General features: G+C 39.0%; 2 protein-coding genes across 2 annotated transcripts; both read right to left on the reverse strand.

Moving 5' to 3' along the window:
• Nucleotides 1-879: 879 nt before the first annotated feature.
• LOC149555887 (uncharacterized) lies at nucleotides 880-2,112 on the reverse strand. The gene has a single exon (XM_089829610.1). The coding sequence runs from the start codon at nucleotides 2,110-2,112 to the stop codon at nucleotides 880-882; it is 1,233 nt and encodes a 410-aa protein (XP_089685736.1).
• A 15,745-nt stretch (nucleotides 2,113-17,857) lies between these two features.
• Nucleotides 17,858-19,090, reverse strand: LOC149555888 (uncharacterized). Its single transcript, XM_089829611.1, has one exon. The coding sequence runs from the start codon at nucleotides 19,088-19,090 to the stop codon at nucleotides 17,858-17,860; it is 1,233 nt and encodes a 410-aa protein (XP_089685737.1).
• Between the last annotated feature and the right edge of the window lie 751 nt (nucleotides 19,091-19,841).

A 19,841-nucleotide genomic window follows, 5' to 3' on the forward strand; every position in this document is an offset into this window, starting at 1 on the left:
AATATAATAAGTCGTGTGATTTTTCATACCATAATTCTATATATTTTATTTTGAAGAAAATAGAATACTATTTCAAAAGACTAATGCATTTGATTTCGTTTACAATAATATTTTAAAGCAATACAAAGGTTTAAATGATCATCCAAACGCCTAGAGTTGAAGTAGTTATAATAACTGCACAAGAAGCAAATGTGTCTTCTCATGGTGCATAACGATTGCAGGCTCTGCAAGTAACGGCACAACACATGCTGGGCGATGGAAACCGACTCAATATTACAGAAAAAAGGGAAAATGAATTATTTGTCTGATTTGGTTAGCAGTCAAGCAACTATTAAAGCCGTTAGAGTGTGTTCTGATTGCTACACTGCAACAAAGCATAACAAAACTGACACATTTGTGAGATGATTGCTACCATGTTAAACATGCATGCAAAAATGATGTAATCATAGACAGAGCAGAAGGGAATACATATCTTTCCAACATCATTATTTTGTTACAATCAATCAATTCTACTTTGAATTTAAGCTAAAATTTATCATTTATAGCAATTCCTTCGAACACGAACACGAACACGCTAATATTTAAATCTCAAAACTGTAATTTGGAAAAACAAACTTGCAAGTAAACTCCTGAAAAACCGCTTTGAAGATTAAAGAAGGGTTCACAATCTGAAATTTACAATCAAGATCCAAAGCATTATAGCCAAGGGACATTCATCAAGTTCTCAACCAGCACATATGATCTTCACTTCTCATAGATCTTGATTTTCATTTTCATAAATTACGAGAATCCATACATCCAATACAATTAAATCATAAAATTTCAGAGCTCGGATAGCTGCTCTGTCAGATGGGCATAGAATGAAATTAACTACGGTTGCTATGCATTCCTACACTCAGAAGCTGGCCTTTGCCCACCTTGGCACAGCACAACACTGGATGGGCAGCTCTTGAGACAATTGCGAGCAAAACTCCCACTAATATTGTCACTAGAGATGTTCAAAAACTGAGATGGAATATCTCCGCTTAGATAATTCCCATCTAAATACAATCTAACCAGAGGGTGCACATCAGCAGCAGCCTTGACACCATAATCTGCAGGGATTGGACCATGAAACCGATTGTATCTCAGAGACAAAGAAGCCAGAGATTTAAAAGTCGCAATGTTGGATGGCAAGAACCCAGTAATATTGTTGAAGCCAATATCCACAGCTACCAGATGGCTGTCCACTGCAGACAAATTTTGCACATTGATTGCAGTAAAACTGTTATTGGATAAATTCAGCTGCTGCAATTCAGGGCTTGAAAACAAGAATCCAAATTCAATGGTACCATTCAATTGATTGCAGCTAATATCTACTACACCCAAATGCTGAAGTCTGGTGAAGCTTGAAGGCAATGGCCCTGTCAAAAGATTTGATCTCAGAAGCATCTGGGTCAGGGACAATGGCAGATCTGATGGAATGGCACCCACAAGCCGGTTGGAGCTCAAATCAATGCTATCAAGATTTCTCAGCCCACCCAATGGAGGAATCAAGCCACTCAGCATGTTATTAGACAAATCCAATGTGATCAGATTACTCAAGCCATTGAGGGAATAGGGCAGCGACCCACTCAGCCTGTTATTTGACAAGGACATAATCTCCAAGTTTCTGAGCCTTCCTAGAGAGTGTGGGAGAGATCCAGAGAACATATTTCGTGACAAGTCAAGCTTATTGAGATTGGTTAACCTCCGAATGCTGAGTGGGATGCTTCCATGGAATGCATTCCCTGCTAAGTAGAGTTCTGTGAGCTCTCTTAGATTCCCAATGGAAGGGTGCAAGTATCCCCTGTACCCCGCCTGATCCAATGTGAGGCTTGTGATCCTCTTCTTACTCTTTCTTTCTACATCACATCTGATCCCACACACAAATTGGCTGGTTGATGCAGAGTCGCATGGATCAACTGAAAAGTTCCATGAGCTCAAACATGTGGATGGGAAGATTGAATTTGAATCCACAGCGTTTTTGAACAATATGAGAGCCTCAACGTCTGACTTTGAGGTTTTACCCCATGCGAAGTTGCATACAGAGCACAAAAACAGAACAAGCAGCACCACCTTGGTGGTCTCCATTTAAGAATCTTCAGCACTATTGAGCTCCGCAAACAAGCAATTCTTACTATTGCAAGAACAAGCAAAACCAGTGAGCTCCTTAAATAAGAAAAACTAGAGAGCTCCTCAATAAGCAAACCGGGGTCTACAAGAGCATGTATTGCAGCAAATCAACCCCCATATATATATATAGAAGTTTCATTTCCAAGGTACGGTGGTTTTTAGAATTTAAGATTTAAGATTGAGCATGAGATATACGTTGAGGATTAAAGTTTAAATTTAAGTACGAGATATACGTTGAAGATTAAAGTTTAAATTTTCAAGGTGAAATAGTAATTAAGATATTTGAAATTGAAGTAAATTTTTATGGAGAGAGTCGGCTTTATTTGAAATGGATCTGTTGGTTATGGACATATAAAACAAATTGTGGGAGATGATCAACCCCCATATATATATATAGAAGTTTCATTTCCAAGGTACAAGTTTCATTTCCAAGGTACGGTGGTTTTTAGAATTTAAGGTTTAAATTTAAGTACGAGATATACGTTGAGGATTAAAGTTTAAATTTAAGTACGAGATATACGTTGAAGATTAAAGTTTAAATTTTCAAGGTGAAATAGTAATTAAGATATTTGAAATTGAAGTAAATTTTTATGGAGAGAGTCGGCTTTTTGAAATGGATATATATATATATATATATATATCATATGATTGTATAATAATATTAGAAATAAATTATAATATAAAAATAATGATAGAAATTATATTATAAAAATATAAAAATATAAATTAGGGCAATTACATTCACAAATAGTAATAAACATTAATACATTCAAATTAACAAAACATAAATCTTAGAAAGTATTCATTTTACAATCATCCAATGTGGAACTAAAAGAATTCACCTAATCAAATCTTAGAAAGCTATTGTTTAAAAATTGTTAAGGTAAAAATCTTAGTCTAGAGGCAAGTATTAACAAGTGCCACTCAGTGGCTTAGTACTTGCCTTTAATAGTTTAAGTTTTGATTTTGTTTGTAAATTTAGCTTTAATTTAATTTAATATTTATTTAATATATTAAATATATTAATTTTTATTTGTTCTATAGTTTTATATTTTTATAATGACATTGAATGTATTTTTAGTTGAGATTCCTAATTAGTTTTAAAATATTTTATTTTTATAAATTTATAATTTAATATTAAAATTTAAATAAAGAAAATTAAAAGAATTGTTTAATAAAATTTGATACTAGTAAACAATTATCAATATTATAATAGATTAATTGTTCAACATAAATATGAATATAAATATAACTAAATATATTAAATATTTTTTTATCCACCTAATTAAATATTATATATGAAGTAAATAAATATATTGAATAATAATGTATACTAGAATTAACACTTTTATATTATATTTATATTATAATCTTATCAATTCTTGAATTTTTATTTTTCATTTGTAAGGACTTTTCATTAGTTCTCTATGCTTGAAGCTTGTTGCATCTCACACTATATAAGTGAGATGTCTGATTTCTAATACAATTTGAGTCTATATTAAGTATGGTTCAGTCCAGTTTGATGTATAACAACTTATGATGTATTTTCTTTATAAATACATGGAATATATTGATATTGCAAGGGTCTAGTGTCTTTTCTAGAGTCATTCAGAGTTTTATTACAATTGTATGCAAATCTTCAAAATGAGATTAATATAAAATTGAACTGTCCCCATATCTGTTCTCGCTAAATTTTGTCTCTTTTTAAATTACCTGGTTATTCTAATATTGTATGAGTAAAGCTTGTCCACTTGAATTCAATTCACTTATGTTGTGTGTCAATTCATGATTGCTGTTGATTCAATGAATTAAGTAAATGCTTTAGTGAATTTGATGGGATTGCTATGGTAATAGAAAGGATGTCTATAAGAATAAATTCCAGTGAGAATTGCTGATAATATTTGTTGTAATGCAACAAATCAGATCTATAAATTGGAGTAGACTTTGAGTCCCAATGGAATAGGCACTGATCTAGTTAATCTAGTGTGTAGATAGGTAGATCATGAGTAAGCATCAAGTTTAAAGTCAAAATCAACTTTATTTTACTGTTTGAAGAGTTTCAAGGGTGGTCAGCACTTGTTTGCATGTAACTTTTAAGCTATAGCTAGCTACTATTGTTGGAAATACTTGCAAATCGAAGAAGAATTGTGACCAAATTTGTTTCTAAGGGGTGTATATCATTTGAAAGTGTCAAGAAATGGATCAACTATATATATATATATATATATATATATATATATATATATATATATATATATATATATGGGTAAGTGCACAAAGTTGTGGTGCCAAAAGGGGGGTATAAGTGGACACCTTTTTCCTGAAATCAGCAAATTCTGGACTTCAACAAGAATTTGAAGATAGTTACGCTCAAAATTTTAAGATATGACAAAAACAAAAGTCGTAGTCCTTTGAATCTAGTTTCTAAACTACTAATTTTTTTTCAAAATGGTTGAGTTTTAGGTCCTCAAAAAAGGGGGCCACAGAAAGTGGTACCGTTTATTCCAAAAAAAATAACATAGTACAAAGTGTGGCCCCCCTAAAATTTTAACTTTTTTTTTGAAATTCTTTAATCGCTCAAGTCAAAAGTTACCTAACACTATGTAGTTTATCCTAGATTTTTCGGGTAATTTTATAATGTGTATTTTTTTTTTAATGAATTTTTAAATTAGACCCATCCCAAAAACATGAAATATCTGTGTGCTCCCCCTAGAAATGATTGAAAACTAATCTAAAATCAAAACTTCTTTTTTTCAAAGTGTGTAGAATGGAGTCTAGTTTCTAAAAAACTAAGTTGTTACAAAATTCGATGAATGAGCTAAAATCTACAGCCCAATTAGTACATGGTGGTTTTTGACAAAAAATGAACATACATTCAAAAGAAATTATAGATGAAAGACTTAAAATAGTTCAAATTAAAAATAAAATTATATGGTTAGATAGCTAACAAAGAGACCTATAATGTTATGTAACCTGATCTTATCGATACCCAACCATGAAGAATCTTGAAGGGGAGCACACAAAAAAAATTAATCATTTTTTGTATGTTTGCTAGAAAACACGTCTCAGACCTGTTTATAAACTCCAAACCTTTGGGTTGGATCTCCAAGGCAAAACCAAGCCTTACGCTTGGTTTTAATGCAAAGCTTTGAATAGCACGTGCACCCTATAGCGCGCACACCCTATTAAAACACTATTGAATTCGAGGTAGTGCGCACGCACTATTGGGACCTAAATTGCAAACCAAAACCAAGAGAGAACTGGGGGGGTGGGGCGAGGGAATGGCTATTTGTGTGTGTGAGAGAGATAGAGAGAAAGTAGGGGATGGGAGTGGGGAGAGAGGAAGTGAGAAAGAGTAGGGGTGGCAGAGAGAGTATAGGATAGGAGATAGAGGAAATGTGAGAGAGTAGGGGTGGCAAAGAGAGTACAAGATGCAAGAGAGAGGAAGTGTGAGAGAGAGAGTAGAGGTGGCAAAGAGAGAGTATGGGATGGGGGAGAGAGATTGAAAGTAGGGGATGGGAGAGAGAGGAAGTGTGAGAGAGAGTACAAGTTGGGAGAGAGAGATTGAGAGTAGGGGATGGGGGAGAGAGAGAGTAGGTGTTGGGAGACGGAGTGGGAGAGGAAGAGCGAGAGAGAGGAGGATGGGAGTGCATGTGTGTGAAATAGAGAGAGTAGGGAATGGGAGAGGGGGAAGATAGAGTAGCTTGAGAGAGAGTAGGGGATGGGAGAGGGAGTGGGAGAGGGAGAGAGAGGGGGGATGGAAATGTGTGTAAGAGAGAGAGTGTAAAAATGTGAGAGAGGGTAGGGGGTAGCAGAGAGAGAGTAGAGAGGGAGAGAGTGAGAGAGAGAGAGAGAGAGAGAGTGAGAGAGAGTGAGAGTAGGTAGTGGGAGAGGGAGAGCGAGTGAGAGAAAAAGTAGAGGATGGGAGAGGAGAGAGGGGGGATGGGTGTGTGTGAAAGAGAGAGAGTAGGGAATGAGAGAGGGGAGAGAGAGTAGGGGATGGGATAGAAAGAGAGTGGGCAATGGCAGAGGGAGTGGGAGAGGGAGAGAGAGGGTGGATGGAAGAGAAAGAGATTAGGCAATGGTAGAGGGAGTGGGAGAGGGAGAGAGAGGGGGGATGGAAGTGTGTGTAAGAGAGAAAGTAGGGGATGGGAGAGAGTGTGAGAGAGAGTAGGGGTGGCAAAGAGAGAGAGTGAGAGTAGGGGATGGGAGAGAGAGGGAGAGAGAGAGAGAGAGAGAGAGAGAGAGAGAGATAGTAGGCGATGGGAGAGGGAGTGGGAGGGAGAGGGAGAGGGGGAATGGAAGTGTGTAAGAGAGATAGAGTTGGGGATGAGAGAGAGTAGGCAATGGGAGAGGGAGTGAGAGAGAGAGAGAGGGGGGGAATGGGAATGTGTACAAGAGAGATAGAGTAGGGGATGGGAGAGAGTGTGAGAGTTTGAGAGAGAGAGTAGGGGGTGGTAGAGAGAGCTTGTACAGGATGGGGGTGAGAGAGAGTATGAGAGAGAGTAGGGGATGGGAGAGAGAAAGTAAAGAGGGAAAGAGAGTACTTGAGAGAGAGAGAGAGATAGTAGGTGGTGCAAGAGGGAGTGGGAGAGGGAGAGAGAGGGGGGATGGGAGTGTGTGTGACAAATCTAGAGAGTAGGGGATGGGAGAGGAGAGAGAGAGGGGGGGATGTGATTGCATGTCTATGAAAGAGAGAGAGAGTAGGGGATGGGAGAGGGGAGAGAGAGAGTAGGGGATGGGGGAGAGGGAGTGGGAGAGGGAGAGAGAGAGGGATAATGGGAATGTGTGTAAGAGAGACAGAGTAGGGGATGGGAGAGAGTGTGAGAGTGTGAGAGAGAGTAGGTGGTGGCAGAGAGAGCTCGTATGGGATGGGAGAGAGAGAGTGAGATTAGGGGATGGGAGTGTGAGAGAGAGTAGGGGATGGGAGAGAGAGAGAGTGAGAGTAAGGGATGGGATGGGAGAGAGAGAGAGAGAGAGTAGAGAGGGAGAGAGAGAACTTGAGAGAGAGAGATCTAGTAGGTGGTAGAAGAGGGAGAGGGAGAGAGATAGGGGGGATGGGAGTGTGCGTGACAGATGTAGAGAGTAGGGGATGGGAGAGAAGAGAGTGGGGGGATAAGAGTGTGTGTGTCTGTGAAAGAGAGAGAGTAGGGGATGGGAGAGAGTGTGAGAGTGTGAGAGAGAGTAGGGGTGGCAGAGAGAGTACGAGATGGGAGAGACAGAGTGAAAGGATGGGAGAGATAGAGTGAAAGGATGGGAGAGAGTGAGAGAGAGAGAGTAGGGGGTGGTAGAGAGAGAGAGAGTACGAGATGGGAGAGACAGAGTGAAAGGATGGGAGAGAGTGTGAGAGAGAGTAGGGGATGGGAGAGAGTGTGAGAGAGAGTTGGGAAGGGAGAGAGAGAGAGTAAGAGTAGGGGATGGGAGAGAGAGAGTAGAGAGGGAGAGAGAGAACTTGAGAGAGAGAAATAGTAGGTGACCTGGGAGAGGGAGTGGGAGAGGAGGAGAGAGAGGGATGGGAGTGTGTGTGAAAAATCTAGAGAGTAGGGATTGGGAGAGAAGAGAGAGGGGGATGGGAGTGTGAGTGTGTGTGTGTGTCTATGAAAGAGAGAGAGAGTAGGGGATAGGAGAGAGTGTGAGAGTGTGAGAGAGAGTAGGGGGTGGCAAAGAGAGAGTACGAGATGGGAGAGACAGAGTGAAAGGATGGGAGAGAGTGTGAGAGAGAGTAGGGGATGGGAGAGAGTGTGAGAGAGAGTTGGGAATGGGAGAGAGAGAGAGAGAGAGTAAGAGTAGGGGATGGGAGAGAGAGAGTAGAGAGGGAGAGAGAGAACTTGAGAGAGAGAAATAGTAGGTGACCTGGGAGAGGGAGTGGGAGAGGAGGAGAGAGAGGGATGTGAGTGCTTGTGACAAATCTAGAGAGTAGGGGATGGGAGAGAAGAGAGAGGGGGGATGGGAGTGTGAGTGTGTGTGTGTGTCTGTGAAAGAGAGAGAGTAGGGGATAGGAGAGAGTGTGAGAGTGTGAGAGAGAGTAGGGGGTGGCAAAGAGAGGGTACGAGATGGGAGAGACAGAGTGAAAGGATGGGAGAGAGTGTGAGAGAGAGTGGGGGATGGGAGAGAGTGTGAGAGAGAGTTGGGAATGGGAGAGAGAGAGAGAGAGTAAGAGTAGGGGATGGGAGAGAGAGAGTAGAGAGGGAGAGAGAGAACTTGAGAGAGAGAAATAGTAAGTGACCTGGGAGAGGGAGTGGGAGAGGAGGAGAGAGAGGGATGTGAGTGCGTGTGACAAATCTAGAGAGTAGGGGATGGGAGAGAAGAGAGAGGGGGGATGGGAGTGTGAGTGTGTGTGTGTGTCTGTGAAAGAGAGAGAGTAGGGGATAGGAGAGAGTGTGAGAGTGTGAGAGAGAGAGTAGGGGGTAGCAAAGAGAGAGTACGAGATGGGAGAGACAGAGTGAAAGGATGGGAGAGAGTGTGAGAGAGAGTAGGGGATGGGAGAGAGTGTGAGAGAGAGTTGGGAATGGGAGAGAGAGAAAGAGTAGGGGATGGGAGAGAGAGTAGAGAGGGAGAGAGAGAACTTGAGAGAGAGAAATAGTAGGTGACCTGGGAGAGGGAGTGGGAGAGGAGGAGAGAGAGGGATGGGAGTGCGTGTGACAAATCTAGAGAGTAGGGGATGGGAGAGAAGAGAGAGGGGGGATGGGAGTGTGAGTGTGTGTGTGTCTGTGAAAGAGAGAGAGTAGGGGATAAGAGAGAGTGTGAGAGTGTGAGAGAGAGTAGGGGGTGGCAAAGAGAGAGTACGAGATGGGAGAGACAAAGCGAAAGGATGGGAAAGAGTGTGAGAGAGAGTAGGAGGGGACAGAGAGAGAGAGTATGAGATGAGAGAGACAGAGTGAAAGGATGAGAGAGAGTGTCAGAGAGAGTAGGGGATGGGAGAGAGAGAGAGTATAGAGAGGGAGAGAGAGAACTTGAGAGAGAGAGAGAGATAGTAGGTGGTGGGAGAGGGAGTGGGAGAGGAGGAGAGAGAGGGATGGGAGTGCGTGTGAGCAATCTAGAGAGTAAGGGATGGGAGAGGGGAGAGAGAGAGGGGGATGGGAGTGTGTATTTGCAAAAGAGAGAGTTTAGGGGATGGGAGAGGGGAGAGAGAGAGTAGTGGATGGGAGTGTGTGTAAGAGAGAGTAGGGGATGGGAGAGAGTGTGAGAGAGAGTGTGAGAGAGAGTAGGAGGTGGCAGAGAGAGAGAGAGTAAGAAGTGGGAGAGGGAGGATGGGAGTGTGTGTGAGAGATCTAAAGAGTAAAGGATGGGAGAGGGGAGAGAGAGAGAGTGTAGGGGATGGGAGAGGGGAGAGAGAGTAGGAAGAGAGAGAGAGTAGGGAGAGAGAGAGAGAGTAGGGAGGGTGGAGAGTGATGTGTTCTAATATAGTGTGTACGTGCTATAGCGCGTACGCACTATGTGAAATCACCTAAAAAGGTCAAAAAGCAACTTTGGGGCCTGTTTCATTCATTCTTTGCTTTTGTTCTGTTCTGCACTCTGTTATCCCGACAGAAATTGTGGGTTTCAACACAAAAAACATTCTTTCAAAGTGGCAAACACTATTTCAAGCTAACAAACACTATTTCAAGGTGGCAAACACTTTTGGAAGCTAACAAACACCAAATTCAATCATTGGATACATGATTTGAAGACTTTTTGAATATTCCTTGTATAGATATGGATGAGATTCCAATTCCTACAGGACTGTGTTGTAGAGACCTACAATAACCTCTCTCTCTTTTTGGAGATCACATTTTGTTTTCATTCTACAATGCCATCTCGGGTGATGCTGAAACTTGTAGTGTTGGCTAGTACAAAGTTGCCAACTACCAAATCTCTCTCATCTTTCGTCGTGGGATCAAACTGTCTACTCCATTAGCTCCGGGTGGCCGAGTAAACCTTATCCCCAACCTCTTCCTGTCCCCTTCAGTGCTTGAATGTTCTCAGACACGCTGAACCAGAATGTCCCTAAGGGTCACTAAATGCCATAGGGTTGCGATCTTTGACGGGGCATATCTCGGAGCTTGTGCGAGGTATGGATGCGATTCTAGTTCCTACAAGACTGTGTTCTAGAGACCTACAATAACCTCTCTCACTTTTTGGAGATCACACTTCATTTTTGTTTTACAATGCCATCTCGGGTGATGCTGAAACTTGCAGTGTGGGCCAGTACAAAGTTGCCAACTGCCAAATCTCTCTCACCTTTCGTCATGGGATCGAATTGTCTGCTCCGTTAGCTCCGAGTGGCCGGGTAAACCCTATCCCCAACCTCATCCTATCCCATTTAGTGCTCGAACGTTCTCAGGCACGCCAATCTAGAATGTCCCCAAGGGTCACTAAATGCCATAGGGCTGCGATCTTTGACGGGGCATATCTCGGAGCTCGTGCAAGGTATGGATGTGATTCTAGTTCCTACAGGACCGTGTTGCGGAGACCTACAATAACCTCTCTCTCTTTTTGGAGATCACATTCTGTTTTCATTTTACAACACCATCTCGAGTGATGCTGAAACTTGTAGTGTTGGCCAGTACAAAGTTGCCAACTGCCAAATCTCTCTCATCTTTCGTCGTGGGATCAAACTGTCTGCTCCATTAGCTCCGGGTGGCCGGGTAAACCCTATCCCCAACCTTGTCTTGTCCCCTTCAATGCTTGAATGTTCTCAGGCACGCTGAACCAGAATGTCCCTAAGGGTCACTAAATGCCACAGGGCTGCGATCTTTGACGGGGCATATCTTAGATCTCGTGCAAGATATGGATGAGATTCCAATTCCTACAGAACTATGTTGCAGAGATCTACAATAACATTTCTCACTTTTTCGAGATCACATTCCATTTTCATTCTACAATGCCATCTCGAGTGATGCTGAAACTTGTAGTGTTGGCCAGTACAAAGTTGCCAACTGCCAAATCTCTCTCATCTTTTGTCATGGGATCAAACTGTCTACTCCATTAGCTCCGGGTGGCCGGGTAAACCCTATCCCCAACCTCTTCCTATCCCCTTTAGTGCTCAAAAGTTCTCAGGCACGCTGAACCAGAATGTCCCTAAGGGTCACTAAATGCCACAGGGCTGCGATCTTTGATGGGGCATATCTATGGGCTGTCAATACTTCGACTATACTTTAAGTCAACAATTATCAATATGTGAAAAAATTGAACTCGTTGTATTTTGAAGTACAGAGAAGATGGCCTTGCCCTTCCCCAGGAGTTTCAAAAATGGGAGACATTAGGTAAGAGAGTGAAAATGTTACTATCACTTCAACGCACATGACGCAATTGGAAATGCAAATTTTGATGGTAATCATTTTGTGATAAGGGAGAGACTAGGGATGATAATTGTTACTATCTCTTTTGTAGTGGAATTTTGTTTTCTCTTGAATTTGGTGGTGGGGGATTAGTGGTAAGACTCCTTGGATATTCCTTCTTATGATGTTAGTGACAAGTGTTGCTCTTTGAAAACACTTGTACAATCTTTTTTAAATTATTAGATAAAAACAGAGAATTGTAAGTATTAAACATGATTAGCCTTTAGTTCCTAGAAGATCTTTATTTCCCCATCAATGCATTTAGAAAGTTAAGTTTGAAGAAGATCATAAATAGAAAAAATTAGAGAAGCGATTTAAACATTTATATTGATTGGAAACATGTGAGTCTTGAGTTTCCTCTACCTTTTAAAGAACGTTCCTTAGCTAGCAGACCTAATTCCACATTCCATAAGACTGTCATTGTGCTAAAGATTTAGGAAACCAACTGCTCTAAGATAAAGCTTCCCAGTCAATAATAATCTAGCCTATTGAGGTACATAATACTTCTCAATTAAACTTGTGTTAATTCAGTATTAATTTTGTAATTAACTAAAATTTCAGTATCTGTGTATAGGGGGTGACTAAGAAAACTATTTGAGGTCCAATTTGAAAATATATTTGTAAGGATCTCGACCAAGGTTCACAACTTTGATGATTAATACATTCATTCAGGCCAGAACCTCACTACAAAAAATTAATATATAAAAAAGGTAGTGAATAACGTCATGTCTAGACCCAAATCAACCAATGAAAGTCAAATTAGCATAATGTGGAACAACAATATATGCATTGAGTGGGTTGTCATAAAAAAGCTTCATAATAAAATTCATGTCTAGAATTAAAAGACCTTAAAGAACATTTATGCTTGTAACACAAATGGCCATTCAAGACTGAATATGATTACAATATGTGAAATAGCATTACAAGAACTTGTAATGCTCTTGTGAACATCGTGTTAATTCTTGTAAGAATCCCTAAGATGCTTGTTATACTCAAAATTTTGTTGAAATTGAATTAATTTTTATCCTGTCGGTTAATTGGCTTAGGGTGATATATGCTTCTTGGATGGAATAATGAGTTCGTGATTAACTCTGTATTAAGATTCATGGCATTTTCTAGTTATTTGCAAAGGAAATTTATAAATTAATTGCTAATGTCATATGGCTTGCTTGAGAAAGATGTCCGTGTTCTTATTGATGGGTATTAATGACTATCCACATTTAGTTCTTTAATATCCTATTTGACAAGCTTTCCATAGACATTTCTTTGCCATACTAAGTATTTTTGAAAACATATTTGAGTAGGACTATAGTAGATACTACCAGAAACAGCTTCTTTGCAGTTTTTGAGAAATACTAATAAAGCAAAAAAGAACATCTACTAGTTGGTAGACATAATGGCAACTCTCTAGCAATTGAATTTAATTTCATACATGCACATATCTAATTTAATGTCATACACGAACATATCTAATTTAACTTCATACATGAACAAACATATAATAAAAAATGATAACCAATAATGTCATATACATTAAAAAACACATAATATATTATGATAACCAATAATGTCGTATATGAACAAACATATCATTTATTAACCAATAATGTCATACATCAAATATGTCATACATCAAATATAGAATGTCATATGTACATCAAATGTGTATCGAATATGTCTCTCAGATGCCTATATATATACATGGGGAAGGAAACAAGTCTCTATATATATATGTATCAAATATCTCAACTACATCTTTTCCTTCCCACGAGGGGAAGGAAACAAGTCTCTCGACGTCCTCTGCCGTCGTGTGGAGGGAGACAGTGGAGATGACGGGGCCTTCCTGACATGCTCACTTGACCTCTTGTTGAGGCTCTTCTCCAGGTCCAACTAATACAAAGAAAGTAGATATGAATCAATATTTATTATACGTTGAAATCAAATATATGTACTCAAAAAATATATTATTTTCTTACCGCCAACAAATAGTCACTCTGTAAGTCCACCTCAAATGCTCGTGGACGATCAGGCGTGACAAGACCCTACAACAATTCAATAAATATAATCACTTATAAATAAAATTAGAAATTTTGAAATTAACTATTATAAACAACAACTAAAACGAAGAAAATTCTTTCATACCTCCGTCAGTGGCTGTGAGCTAGCCATAGCTGCGGCCACTCCACTATCAACAAACTATCGCAGATGAGGAGGTGTGTCCGACATCATGAGCTGCACATCATACAATACACGTTATATCTAACATGAAACATGGAATAAATATAATCAAATGAATTAAATTAACATGAAACAACTGTAACTGTGTGAAGCTCATATGATGTCTCTGCTCTGCGTCTGTGGTAAAGGTTGAGGGTCTTGTGGAGAATTGATGCACATGCATATTTTTTTTGGTCAATCCTTAATATGATTACGTAATAAATATATGTATTAATTAAAATGATTAAATTGATACATACCTTAGGACTCGTCGAAGGGACAAAAAATGGGCCTGGAGGATCACTGCTAGGCCCAGGAACACTTTGACCCTAAATTTTGAACAATGTCAATAAATCCTAATTAATTAATCATTCACTATACGTATGAAATGTGATCAAATTAGTAATTTACCTGTGTGTCAATGCCAAATGTCTCATTGAGGAACTGATCGGTGACAAGCCCATCATCTGCACCATCTCCGACATGAGTGCCAAATGTGAATAGGGATCCACATGAAGTGCACATGTGACCACGATGTATAGAAGGCTCCCCCTCAACTAATCGGCTCATGGAATGGATGAGGGTCTGTGTCAAAGCATTAATGGTCCCTAGAGTGCTGGCCTCTACATGTTCCTTCACAACTGAAGGAATAATCACATGCTCACGCTGTGGATGGACCACGGGTGCTCTAACTACATTAGGGTCACGATGTGCTCCGGGCCTCTCAAATGATGACCCCCAACCTCTACCCTGGGAGTCTAACATATCAAAATAATTGGGGATCTCCCCAAGGACAAACTCACAATATAATTTCTTCAAAAAATACATGGGGACCTCGTGATTGTTGCAAGGAGGGGCATCGAAAACCATCCACCATCTATCCCAAAAATTATTTCCAATAACATCATGTATGCACCAATGAATGGGGAATCGTTTAGTACCCTCTCTAACAATATTTTGCTCACCGGGTTTTCTAAATAATGCACATATACTACCTTTTGGTATTTCCTTTTTTTTAACATCTTCATATGACAATTTATTTGCATAAAATCTTTTTTGTTCATCCCTCTTAGCCCGCCAAATATCTAACTGACCACTAACTAAGGCTATCTGAGTGTTAATGGATTCGAGGGATGATGCCAATTGAGCCCTCATTGGATTGGTTTGTCCGGATTCTTTCAACCGAGCAATGATTCCTTCTAATTCAGTTTTTCCTCTCTCTATTTCATTTCTTAGATTTTCTTGTGTGCCTGGTGGAGGTCTTGCAATTGGTTCGGGTTGTGGAATTTGTTCTTCTTCTTGAGGAGGGTTTTGGTTTTGGGGTTCTTGAGGGTTTTGATGTTCTTGTGGATTTTCTGGTTGATTATGAACATTTCCTGATAAAAAATCAATTGAAATTCAAATAAATAAACAAATCTAAATGAAATTTGTAAAAACCCTACAAAAGAATATAAAAAACTTACAAAACAATATGAAAAATATATCAAACAATGCAAAGTTAGGTTTATATCACTTACGGCATCGTCGTGGGTGCGCTTGTGGTCTTGGATTTCATCGACGAGCAGGCATTTTGGCAAATGGTGGTAAAAATGTTGAGTCTTCAACTCGCGTACGCGCTGCTCGCTGTAGGAGTAAAAGAAAATGGTAATGAAAATGATGGGCTGCGGGTTTGCAGCCCATCATACATACTTTTTATTTTTTAAAAAGCGATAGAAGATGAGAATTAGAATGAAACAAATAAAATTCTCATACAACAACATTTATTCTGAATCATTGCTTAGGCATACCCACCTTGGTTCTGCAAAGCCTAAAGAGTAGAAAGCCAGTCTTGGTTTTGCTGAAGTTGGCTCCAAATGATATGCAAACATAATTGTTAATGAGATGTACTTAGATCTGTGAGTATTATTATCTTGGCATTGAACCTTTGTTGATTCAATAGTCGAAAAACACCAACAATCCCATTTGTAAGACGACCAAATTATTAGGTTCCACTTCAAACATAAGTATGGAAAAAGGAAGATCATTGCACCAATAAAGTAGATGTTTATTTATTTAATTAATTCATGATCCTTGCTTTCTAATTCAACCAATCACCTTTAATCACATTGATCAAATTATCCTAAATGTTAAGCTTGTGACACTTATTTATTGTCTCTTCATTTCAATTTTATTTTGAACATCAACATCCACTAAACACTACTTAATCTCAATGACGTATTTCCTATTGCCTCTGAATCTTAATCACTCCTACCAAAATACTATATAACCTTTAATCCTAGCCACTCATCTACCACCTCTTAATTGCAACCACTAATTTTCATAAGATTTCTATAAAATAATATTTTCTCCTATCATTTGAATCTAACAGGCATTTGAAGCTAATGAGCACTTGAACCTAAGAAGCCATTGCTATTCTATTTTCATCAGATCATCATTTTTCTATTATCTTGTTTTTATCTTACAAGCATCTTGCTATCTTCATTTTCATCTCCATATCATTGCCTTATACTATATTTTGCATAGTATTTGCATCAATCAACCATTCTTCATTCCTTCATAGCCTCTTGTGCTTGTGCTAACAAACTTGAGAGCACTAACGTTTTGAATGCAATATCTTGGAAGAAAGGAGGGCAATGGAGTCAAACATCTCTAGAGTGCATTTGGTAACATGCTTTGGCTTATATTATTTGTATACAAATTCTTGAGGAATTACTCTATTAGATGGCGTTGGATTCATTTGCTTACCTACTTGTTATAGTTAGGCTTAGTGGGCGTGCAAGATCGGTTGTTCCAATTTTATCATTCTCAATTCCCTATCCATCAATATAAGTATCTCTAGCTCTTTTTTTTCTTCTTGTAAATTTAATCTCTTTCTTTCACTTCTCATACATAAATATCTCCTCTACAAACATGCACGTGCACACACACACACACACACACACACACACACACACACACACACACACACACACACACACACACACACACATCTATATCTTTCTATCTATATCTTTGTTTCATCCAATCTCACTTCCTCTTCATCTGCCTCTATTTGACCTAACTCCATTTCAATCTTTTGACAAACTGTCTCCATATCCCTCTCCTTGTACCTTTATCTATACATTTTTATTTGACTATATATATCTCAAACCATATGTCTGATTTCATCTCTATCTCTATTTCATATTACCACTTGTTGTACTTTACTATATCGATTTATACAAATTAATAATTTTCCTTAACCTCTTTGTTTAATTTTAATATAATAAGTCGTGTGATTTTTAATACCATAATTCTATATATTTTATTTTGAAGAAAATAGAATACTATTTCAAAAGACTACTGCATTTGATTTCGTTTACAATAATATTTTAAAGCAATATAAAGGTTTAAATGATCATCCAAACGCCTAGAGTTGAAGTAGTTATAATAACTGCACAAGAAGCACAGCCCAAAGCCGTAGAAGCAAATGTGTCTTCTCATGCTGGGCGATGGAAACCGACTCAATATTACAGAAAAAAGGGAAAATGAATTATTTGTCTGATTTGGTTAGCAGTCACATTTGGTTTGTTAAACATGACACCTCAAGCAACTATTAAAGCCGTTAGAGTGTGTTCTGATTGCTACACTGCAACAAAGCATAACAGAACTGAGACATTTGTGAGATGATTGCTACCATGTTAAACATGCATGCAAAAATGATGTAATCTTAGACAGAGCAGAAAGGAATACATATCTTTACTCACACTCCTTTCCAACATCATTATTTTGTTACAATCAATCAATTCTACTTTGAAATTAAGCTATAATTTATCATTTATAACTGCCTCAGCCATGGCAATTCCTTCAAACACCAACACGCTAATATTTAAATCTCAAAATTGTATTTTGGAAAAACAAACTTGCAAGTAAACTCCTGAAAAACCGCTTTGAAGATTAAAGAAGGGTTCACAATCTGAAATTTACAATCAAGATCCAAAGCATTATATCCGAGGGACATTCATCAAGTTCTCAACCAGCACATATGATCTTCACTTCTCATAGATCTTGATTTTCATTTTCATAAATTACGAGAATCCATACATCCAATACAATTAAATCATAAAATTTCAGAGCTCGGATAGCTGCTCTGTCAGATGGGCATAGAATGAAATTAACTACGGTTGCTATGCATTCCTACACTCAGAAGCTGGCCTTTGCCCACCTTGGCACAGCACAACACTGGATGGGCAGTTCTTGAGACAATTGCGAGCAAAACTCCCACTAATATTGTCACTAGAGATGTTCAAAAACTGAGATGGAATATCTCCGCTTAGATAATTCCCATCTAAATACAATCTAACCAGAGGGTGCACATCAGCAGCAGCCTTGACACCATAATCTGCAGGGATTGGACCATGAAACCGATTGTATCTCAGAGACAAAGAAGCCAGAGATTTCAAAGTCGCAATGTTGGATGGCAAGAACCCAGTAATATTGTTGAAGCCAATATCCACAGCTACCAGATGGCTGTCCACTGCAGACAAATTTTGCACATTGATTGCAGTAAAACTGTTATTGGATAAATTCAGCTGCTGCAATTCAGGGCTTGAAAACAAGAACCCAAATTTAGTGGTACCATTCAATTGATTGCAGCTAATATCTACTACACCGAAATGCTGAAGTCTGGTGAAGCTTGAAGGCGATGGCCCTGTCAAAAGATTTGATCTCAGAAGCATCTGTGTCAGGGACAATGGCAGATCTGATGGAATGGCACCCACAAGCCGGTTGGATCTCAAATCAATGCTATCAAGATTTCTCAGCCCACCCAATGGAGGAATCAAGCCACTCAGCATGTTATTAGACAAATCCAATGTGATCAGATTACTCAAGCCATTGAGGGAATAGGGCAGCGATCCACTCGGCCTGTTATTTGACAAGGACAGAATCTCCAAGTTTCTGAGCCTTCCTAAAGAGTGTGGGAGAGATCCAGAGAACATATTTCGTGACAAGTCAAGCTTATTGAGATTAGTTAACTTCCGAATGCTAAGTTGGATGCTTCCATGGAATGCATTCCCTACTAAGTAGAGTTCTGTGAGCTCTCTTAGATTCCCAATGGAAGGGTGCAAGCATCCCCTGTACCCCGCCTGATCCAATGTGAGGCTTGTGATCCTCTTCTTACTCTTTCTTTCTACATCACATCTGATCCCACACACAAATTGGCTGGTTGATGCAGAGTCACATGGATCAACTGAAAAGTTCCATGAGCTCAAACATGTGGATGGGAAGATTGAATTTGAATCCACAGCGTTTTTGAACAATATGAGAGCCTCAACGTCTGACTTTGAGGTTTTACCCCATGCGAAGTTGCATACAGAGCACAAAAACAGAACAAGCAGCACCACCTTGGTGGTCTCCATTTTAGAATCTTCAGCACTATTGAGCTCCGCAAACAAGCAATACTTACTATTGCAAGAACAAGCAAAACCAGTGAGCTCCTTAAATAAGAAAAACTGGAGAGCTCCTCAATAAGCAAACCGGGGTCTACAAGAGCATGTATTGCAGCAAATCAACCCCCATATATATACAGAAGTTGGAATAATAAAAAACTAACCCCGTTTGGTTGCTGGAAGATGAGGGCCAAAACTGGGTTATCAGAGGCAAAACCAGGTTTTGCAAAAAAACTTTGGTGTTTGGTTGGTTAAAATTATAACCTGGTTTTCAATTTCATCTTCCAATTTTGGTCAAAAATTGGAAGAAGTTTCTTCCAACAAAAAGGTGGAATTCGAAATTAAAACCAGGTTTTGAATTTTATGACAGTTTTTTTAATAATATTGTGGGGTCCACAGTATATTCATCTTCCGTGTCAACCAAACGGACCATTGGCTTTCCAAACCACAAAACCAGGTTTTCGAAAACCTGGTTATAAGATAACCTGGTTATGTCAAAAAATCATCTTCCCCAATCAAACGGGGCCTAAATGAAGATAACCTCAAATGATAAAGCATTGACTGTATCTTTAGGTACAAGTTTCATTTCCACGGTACGGTGGTTGTATAGTGTGTTTTTTCAAAAAAAATTAATGTAAGAGGTATTTTTAGAATTTAAGATTTAAGATTAAGCATGACATATACGTTGAGGATTAAAGTTTAAATTTAAGTATGAGATATA

The sequence above is a fragment of the Cupressus sempervirens genome, chromosome 5 (assembly GCF_028749045.1).
Source record: "Cupressus sempervirens isolate cs-2001-9-10 chromosome 5, ASM2874904v1, whole genome shotgun sequence".
Lineage (NCBI taxonomy): Eukaryota > Viridiplantae > Streptophyta > Pinopsida > Cupressales > Cupressaceae > Cupressus > Cupressus sempervirens.

Bases quoted from the DNA above. Each gene is read 5' to 3' on its own strand.
- LOC149555887 (XM_089829610.1), bottom strand. From the start codon at position 2,112: ATGGAGACCACCAAGGTGGTGCTGCTTGTTCTGTTTTTGTGCTCTGTA.
- LOC149555888 (XM_089829611.1), bottom strand. From the start codon at position 19,090: ATGGAGACCACCAAGGTGGTGCTGCTTGTTCTGTTTTTGTGCTCTGTA.